The sequence below is a fragment of the Amblyomma maculatum genome, chromosome 1, assembly GCF_055883805.1.
Source record: "Amblyomma maculatum isolate TAMU_Amacu chromosome 1, ASM5588380v1, whole genome shotgun sequence".
In the NCBI taxonomy this organism is placed as follows: Eukaryota; Metazoa; Arthropoda; class Arachnida; order Ixodida; family Ixodidae; genus Amblyomma; species Amblyomma maculatum.
The window spans coordinates 144,174,387-144,183,169 of NC_139344.1; the positions used below are offsets into that span (position 1 = coordinate 144,174,387).

The following is an 8,783-nucleotide window of genomic DNA, read 5'->3' on the forward strand; positions in this document are numbered from 1 at the left end:
TACTCCGAGTTGCGCAAAAGCCTCGGTAAAACGTTGAAAGCGGGACAGTTACGCTGTCTTGGCAGCTGTAGAGAAAGTAATGAACGAGAGCACCGAAAGCAGTATTATCTGCACTAGTTCACTGAGCGTATTTACAGTACCACACTCCAGAAATAGACACACGGATACTTTAGTTGTATAAAGTACATAATATAACAAGCTTTCCAACACAAAGCAAAACATTATATTTGATTGGGTCTCAAGCCACATCGAATCGATAGCAACAAGTGAGAGGTCATGTGTGCTGCACTAGCTCGTAAGATTTAAAAAGAAATTAAAATAAATATATACATGTTATGTTAGATTGCACGACGTTAGAACTTAGTGAAAAGAGAGGATGGCAGTCCCCAGCAAATAAGTAAATGGTAAGCTACATCTGGTAAAACACTTCCTAGAAGAATGGGAGTCATGCACACTTCAAGAATGCTTCCATCAAGCAATATTGTTCTTCGAGCTGGACAGACACACACCGTGAATGTTACTCTGCCCGGACAAAAAATGAAGAGAAACCGATATGCGAATTCTGCGGAGATAATTTGTTATGTTAGGCCTGTTGTACGAAAATGGCACAGGCAAACTTTTTCTTGTTCTCTTATGCCGCACTGTACTTACTCCTTTCAGGCTGTAAAGTGAGGGGGATCGAACTCCCCAGGGCCCTTGAATTCCAAGTCATACATGTTGCCTCTAGGCCACGCAGGAATGTTGGAGCGAATTGGTTAAGCGGGGCGTTATACCTGTGTCCGATGGTCTTTCATTTAATGTGGTAGCTTTTGGCTGCATGCTAAACAGTATTTGTTTGATCGGTATTAGGGGTTGGTGAAGTTTACTGAGTTATTACGTTTTAGAAAGCGAAGGAATCATCTGATGCTATATACATGGACACAATTAAATAAATTGTGGAGGTTTAAGCATTGCTTAATCCTAGTGGCACGAGCGAAAGCTTTGAGAGTAGCCATGGTAATCTCTGTAACACCGCCTTCTCAATCAGCGATTTTTTTTTTCATATTTTTTAAAGTTGGAGTTTATGGAAAGGAAGGCACAGTATACTTTTAGGTGGACACGACAGAATGGTGGACACCTTATATGTTATTTGTCCTTACATATATTTGTTCTTATATGTTAAGTTTGGGGAAAGGAAGTTGCAGTATATTTTTGTGTGGGCCACAGAATTGTGAATACCTACACTTAATCAGGTTAAGGGCACACCACCTTTTTGAAAGTGAACACCTAATCAGGTCAAGGTCACGTTTTGATATTTTTTTCTTTAAATTAGGTTTTGGGTAAATGAAGGTGCAGTATACTTTTTGGTGGGCACCACGGAATGCTGGACACCTACCCTTAATCAGGTCAATGTCATATCGCCTTTCTGAACCTCAAGAAGCCGGAGGTTTAGGAGAACGGATGGCGCAGTATAGCCATATTCACATTTTGTCCTCTGGCTCATTGAAAGTTCATTGCTAGCCCACGCTGACATTGTCTATTGGTTTATTGGAAAGGATAGGAACATCATCTGCCACATTTCCTTCGTGAGCACCTGAACCGCATAGCAACCCCGCTGCTCCTTCACTTGAAGGTCAAATCTGGCCCGTCGATGATTTTGGTTCCGGGTAGCCAGTAAAGCTATATCTATATAAAAGTTACAGATACCCTTTCAAAGCAGGCACTTCAGGCAATGAAGTCAGCCGATTTTCATGGCACCTCACGTAATTTCGTAAGCTGTGCTGAGCCCCTCCTTGAGTCTACCAAACCCTGTATCGTCACGCTAAAAGGTCACGGCGTCACTTGAATCGGTAAAAGCAATTGGCCGCAGAGCCTCCTTTGAGGAAAATCTGCTACTTTTTTCTTGAGTTGTAGCCGAACAAACTTATTTCCGCCAATTCAGATACATTAACCATGAGTTCAATAAAGCCCCATTTTCTTCATTGCAATAAAGCCCCATTTTCTTACTTGCTTGCCTATGTGCTTCTAAAATGGACAAATGCAGCACGTAATGCGACGCCCCTGACAGCGCCCTACGGGAGCTTGCGAATCAGGGATAACTGTCACAAAATCCCCAGTTGCAACGCGGACCGCGCGTACTACGGCTAGTTCATCTGCTTTAATGGTCTCCGTCCCCCGTTGTATAGCGGCAGTGAGGATTGCCGAGCCGGAGGTTGCTACTGTAGAAACGGTCCCTTGCCGGCCGGCGGATTGTGCAGAGTCGATGTAGCAGGCGTGCACTTCGCCTTACGAAAATCTTGCGAGATTAGAGGACGCTATAGAGCTGAGTAACAAAATAGCCACTTTCATGGTGCTGGTGTGCAATCATTTAGTGCCGTCAGACACCGTAGTTTTATGAAGCAGTTCGCACTCAACTTTTTACAAATATCTAGTTTATTGTTTTGTTAAAATGGCTAGTATATTCGCTATATTTGCAAAAGATAAGCGTACGAAGAACATCGCTTATCTTCCCACACAGAAAAAGCTGCTTCCTTTTTAAATTGCTCAGTCTTGTATCGTTATGGCTTCTATTTTTCACATTATTTTCAACATGAGTTTGGTGCTCCATCCTGGAATTATTATTTGTCGATTGTACCAGGACATTTTTTTTTTTTCAAAAATGGCAAACTGTTGATTTTCATTCAGTAACATCATACTATATGAATTTATAACATAACCTGTGAACTTGCTTATCCAAACCATTATTTAGCAATAAGATTCAGAGGGTGATTTAGATATGACATTACGCGAAAGTAGAAATATTATTGTGTATAAAGAGACGCTAGCTCCATTAGTCGACGTGCTTTCATTCACCTGAGGCTATCTATCTGCATTCAAATCATTATTGGCGATATTCCCACACCTCTTTGAAAAATGACTCCGTGTCTTGTCATCCCAAGGAGTGCTTGCTTTTGATTGCGCATTCAATGTTTTTCAGCTGAATGTTAGTGATTTGGTTTATGGGGTCCCAATGCCACTCAGGCTGTGAGGGACGGCGTAGAACTCCGAAAATTTCCACCGCCTGGGGTTCTTTATCATGCACTGACATCGCACTGCACACGGGTGTCTTGCTTTTCACCTCCATCGAAAAGCGACCGCTACGTCCAGGACTCGATTCCGCACCCTTGGGTATAGCACTCGACCACTGTTCCAACGGGGCGGGGGAGCTTACTGTTGGCATTTTTTAAAATATATTTGTCCTTCTCTTCCATATAGCATCGCCAGCGGCGGTGAATATCACAAAGCAGCTTAGTCACGTTATTTTTCTTCTTAATGAACTCAAATTATATCGTTCTCCTTTTAAGGATAAGAGCCAGGATGGCTATTTACCTAGAGGATCTGCAGCTTGATGTTATTGATACGAATAAGAGTTTTTACTTTTGAAAATGCCAAATCGCGCGTTTTCTTGCGATTTTAAACCCAGAAACAAATGAGCCCATGCAGCCACGCCTACCAGAGTACTTTACCCTGCGGCGGGCATGCCACTTCCTGCCTCTCCACTGACGCTCCACGTACATGCGGTGGGCACGCGGTCTTACGAAGAGGAAAACGCGAGACATGCCCCGCCAGGCGACGTGAACTGGAGGCATGGCTGCATGCGCTCATTTTCACCTGGAGTTTGGCTTGGCGCCTGAAAATGATTAATATTCCTTCCCCTGTAGCTGCGATGGAAGTGGCTGTTTTGAGAAAATAAAACACGGCATGGATATCAATGATGGTGCGCTACAAACCTTCAGGACAATGAAAAGCATAACTCTAATAATTAAGAAACAAACAACTATGTTATTATTATTATTATTATTATTATTATTATTATTATTATTATTATTATTATTATTATTATTATTATTATTATTATTATTATTATTATTATTATTATTATTATTATCGTTCAGCGGGCTATGCGGACACTCGGATACGTCTGCAGACTTCCGAGAGACTTCCGTACTCCACTTCCGTTCTTAAAACTGTACCTATCCATATGCTTGCCGCTCTAGGAGTACGTGTCGGTTGTTTGGAATGGCACTTGCAAATCGAACTTGGACAAGGTTGACAGAGTACAAAAAAACTTTTAACGGATATTTCGATATCGCTTTCCTTGTGCAACTTCCTCCTCTCGCTCTACCAGGAGCACCCAACTGAATCTTCCTTCTCTTCACTGCCGTCGTGTCAGAGTTTACATCATGTTTCTGTACAAATGCCTTCATGGCCACATTATGTGCCCCCAGCTCTTAGAATACATCCTACTGCGCGTTCCGCGAATTAACATGAGGGAATTCAGACCATTTCAAGTTTCTCCGTCTCTTCTTTCCATTCCCTTCTGGACAGAATGCAGTGGTTATTTAACTCTTTTTGTCCTCACCTTGACATCTCCCAAAACTCGCTCTATTAATTTATATTGGATGTTCGTAACGTTGAATTCTAAATAGTTGTTTTTTTTTTCTCTCTATCGTTTTTTTTTTTTTCTTTCGTGATGCGCTCAACAATTCTCTCATTGTGTATGTAAGACATGGTACTCATTGATTTATTTCTTTTCGTGACAGTTTTCGTGTCAGTTTTATTTCATGTGTTATTTATTTCTTCTTTGAGTTCTATCTGTGTGTGTAAAATTTTGTGTGCATTCTCATTTTTTTATTTATGCTGTAGCACCATTGCCAAATGGTTGTTCCTACGCATATTAAATAAATATTGATTGATTGATTATTATTAAAATTCACTTATTATCAGAGTTGTATGAGCAACCCTGATTTTTAAATATTCACGCGCTTTTTCATGCTACTCAAGAAAGGGGAAATGTCGCAGAGGGTCATAATTATTTTCTTCTGTAACATCTCCATTAGCCGCGACAATCTGCGTAACCGAAGAAATGACCACAATACTGACTTACCGGGGTCTGAAGACTGATTGAAGGATGTTCCATGCCGTAGCAGACAATTCCCTCTCTTAGAGTCAGAACTCTCCATTTGAGGCCATTTAATTCTTCAAAGCTTCCCCAATTTGAAAACTAAATTCAGATAATTTCTATCTTAGAAATTTCTAAATCTCTTTAAAGATTCTTTTCCGACTAATCGCACCATTCTAAATTGTAGTAAAAAATTTTAATGAGTAATTATTGACTCCACTACACATCTGAATTTATGTTTAAGACCTCAGCTTGAACTTTGTCTTCGCTATCCCGCTGAGCATATCATTTACCTCACGATTTTATACTTAGTGGTACAAAGCATCGATACTGAATGGTTTAGAACCGGAATGTTAACGATTTCTGCTTCGCTCTTTACAGAAGCACAGCACCGTTATTCATTCCTTCAGCGCTGTTAGCCGTGCGCAAAGTTTCAGAAACTTAGAAAACAATACTCTGTGATGCTTTCCTGAACAAAGCGCGCAGCTATTTTTAAAATGATAGTTACTTTAATCTGCAGAGAATGGGGTGAACTATAGCACTGCATGCGATAAAAAATCACCAATTTAAGCAAACTTGTGTTATTGGCTAAGCGAAGTACTAGTTCTCGGCTCATGGTGTTGTAGTTCTAAAATCAAATAGAGCACAATCATCATCTAAACAAATAAACCATCATCAGTGGGTAAGTGACGAGTTTATTTGAGGGCTTTATACAACAAAATGTATGCTTCACGACAACAATGGCAGCAGTGGATGAAGGGCGCGAGAGGTGTGCTGTACAGACAATGGGACCACTCATCACGCCTTGATGCACAAGTTCCTGAATAAGCTCAGATGCTCGTGAATGACTTTTAAACTGGATACCTTGGACTAACGTATTCAAGCCATGTCGCCACACATACGAAGGTGGCAAACACTTTTGACTACATGTGTGATGTCCGATCCATGGATGCTCAATAATGGTGCTTTTTGTACACATTAAATGAAGGTCCTCGCCCGCTAATCCGCACGGGCTTGAAACCATTGCCACCACTGAAGCCACCACTACTGGCGCCCCCGTAGTCACTAACTCTGGGGCCTCCATATCCACCAGCACCAGCACCACCACTGTAGCCGCCGCCTCCACTTCTTCTGAATCCACCACCGCCTCTACTGCCACTAAATCCACCACCGCCCCCGCTTCCACCAAATCCACCACCGCCTCCGCTTCCACCAAATCCACCACCGCCTCCGTTTCCACCGAATCCACCACCGCCTCCGTTTCCACCGAATCCACCACCACCTCCGCTTCCGCCGTATCCACCACCACCTTCGCTTCCGCCGAATCCACCAGCTCCTCCATTGTTTCCGAAACCACCACCGCCTCCGTTCCCACCATATCCACTGGCTCCTCCGCTTCCCCCGAAGCCAGCACCGCCGTGTCCTCCAGACAAGCCGCCAGCTCCAGGTCCTCCTGAAAAGCCTGCGCCACCCCCATTTCCTCTGGAAAAGCCGCCGCCACCCCCATGTCCTCCGGAAAAGCCAGCACCCCCACCGGGTCCTCCGGCGAAGCCTCCACCACCACCGTTGCCTCCACCGTTGCCTCCAGCGAAGCCCCCGCCGCCGTTACCACCATCGAAGCCACCGCCGTTGCCGTTGCCATCACCAAAACCACCACCACCGCCGTTGCCATTACCGCCGCCGAAGCCGGCACCTCCAGCTACAACGCCATCGAGCCCGGCGTCGCCGGCTCCATCAAGCCCTAACAGAGCACCAGCGTTGTTGTAATTGACAATCTTCTTGATGGTGTGTGTTACAGTTGCGACAGGCTGTCTGACGTAGGTGGTGACGGGCCTGGTAACATACCGGAGTTTTATCACTGGCTGTTTGACGTACGTCACCGACGCCACAGGCGTGGCCACTGGACCAGGAATTGATACGGGTGCCGAGACGCTCACCGGGCCGGCTACAGATGCCGGGCCCGCAGCCACTGTCACCGAAGGTCCCACACCCACCACTGCTGGCGCGGCAGCCACGACTGCTCCACTACCTCCGAGGCCGCCTAAGCCGAGGCCGGCAGCCCCTAGGTTCGCAGCGCCCAAGCCACCAGCGCTCAAGCCACCAACACCCAGACCGCCAGCTCCTGGGCCACCTAGGCCACCAAATTCGCCAAGCCCGCCGAGGCCAACCAGGCTGCTGAGGCCTGTCAGAGCTGCGGCGTCACCGACGAGGGCGTGCGAGCCGAGTCCTCCACCAAGGAGCGCAGCGCCTCCGAAGGAGCCGGCACTGAGGGGGGCGCCACCCAGGTGGCCGGCCCACGCGTATGCCACCAAGGCAGACAGCAGCACCTGGATCACAAATATAACAGAAATAACGTTCTTAAATGATTTTCTCTCGCGTTTTGTTTATGTATTCCTATTCTTAAGTACCGAAATTTTACTATCATGTTGTTAACTAGCCAGTGAGTTGCATTTTGTTCTTGTTGTTTGCAGTAAGTAATGCAATGTGTACTAAGCTACCACTCCTTGTGCAATGCCCTCAGTGAGAACCTTAAGGGGTGCTTGAAATAAATAAATAAATGCTTTTGGTTGGGTTACCGACTCAGAAATGTTACAGTTAAGTGTTGTAAAAGGCCGCCTACAACAGTCTTCGTGGCACGGTTTTTTCCTCTGCAAGTAGACACGTGGATAAAAAGCAGCACTTCATTTTGCTACTGTGTTAATGCCCTTTTACAACTATTCGCACATTTTTGTTTTTAATTCTTGAAGTTCACGCAGTTGCAGCGCATCCTTTTAAGGCTAACTTCTGGCCAAAACAATGCCCAGAAAAAAAAAAAAAAGAACCTCTCAGGTATGCGGGTGTCAATCAAGCAGTTACTAATGGTTTGAAGAGCATCGCCTCCATAGCATGCAAGAGAAATGATGTCGGGAAAGAAAATTTTATAGCAGATTTCAGAAAGCGAGTTACCACAATCACTTGCTGTAAAATTCGATCCGTTCGCACAGCAAGCCGTTTCTACGAGGTCGGGCAGAAACTGCAGGTTGATGTGCTTACGGACAGTGCATAAAACAACCTGGCAAGCGAGAAGTGAGCTCGTAATTTAAGAACACTATTACAAGTGTACTTTAATCAGCATAAATGTGAACAACAAGGCTGAAGGATCACATACATTACTTAAATAAAAGCTTGTCGACAGCGTGCATGAATTAAGGAACGGATAACAAAGGCCGAGATTTGTCATTCCGCATTTGCTTCGCTTTGTCGTCGCGACGTGTTTCCCTAGCAGCGATATCTAGAGGAACTCCCCGATTAAGCCTTCTGCAAGTGCTTTCAAGGCGATATTCTGAAAATGTCATACAATCGTTTTCTCAATAGACAGATATACGCATGCATATCAAACGTCGTAGCACCCCACTAGGCAGGTTGTACACAAACTTTAGCATATTGATTAGATCTAGCAGCGGCCGGCATCCATGTCTCTAAAAACGGTTGCCTCACGAACAGGCAATCAGCATTGCGCTGTTATTATGCAAGGGATAATTTCTCAATCCAAACGGCCATGATTTTGACCCGCCGCCGGAAGCTCGTTTGGGAACACAGAGAGTTGAGTCCGGTCACGCCGCAAGCTGGGGAAGTTCCGCACAAAAAAAAAAAAAAAAAAAAAGGCTAAGATTTTTCTTGGAAGCGGTACTCACGGCGAGACGCATGATGCGGCTCAGACGAGGCAGAAGACAATCTAGCCTCGCTCAATGGTCGTCCTGTCTTGCCTCTCTTTATACCACCCCTCAGTGAGAGAGTCTGGGTGAGAACGACACGGATTTCCCAGATCGCGGACAACGGGGCGGTCGTGCTGCAGGCGCTCGCCATGCAGGCGTAACATATG

At 45.0% G+C, this 8,783-nt stretch overlaps 1 protein-coding gene across 1 annotated transcript; it reads right to left on the minus strand.

Annotated features, from left to right (window-relative positions):
- Positions 1-5,745: 5,745 nt before the first annotated feature.
- Positions 5,746-8,783, minus strand: LOC146204223 (uncharacterized). Its single transcript, XM_084586290.1, has 2 exons — positions 8,596-8,783; positions 5,746-7,248 (listed from the first exon to the last, which is right to left on the minus strand). Exons 1-2 carry the CDS (start codon positions 8,605-8,607, stop codon positions 5,875-5,877), a joined length of 1,386 nt encoding a protein of 461 aa, XP_084442416.1. The 5' UTR covers positions 8,608-8,783; the 3' UTR covers positions 5,746-5,874.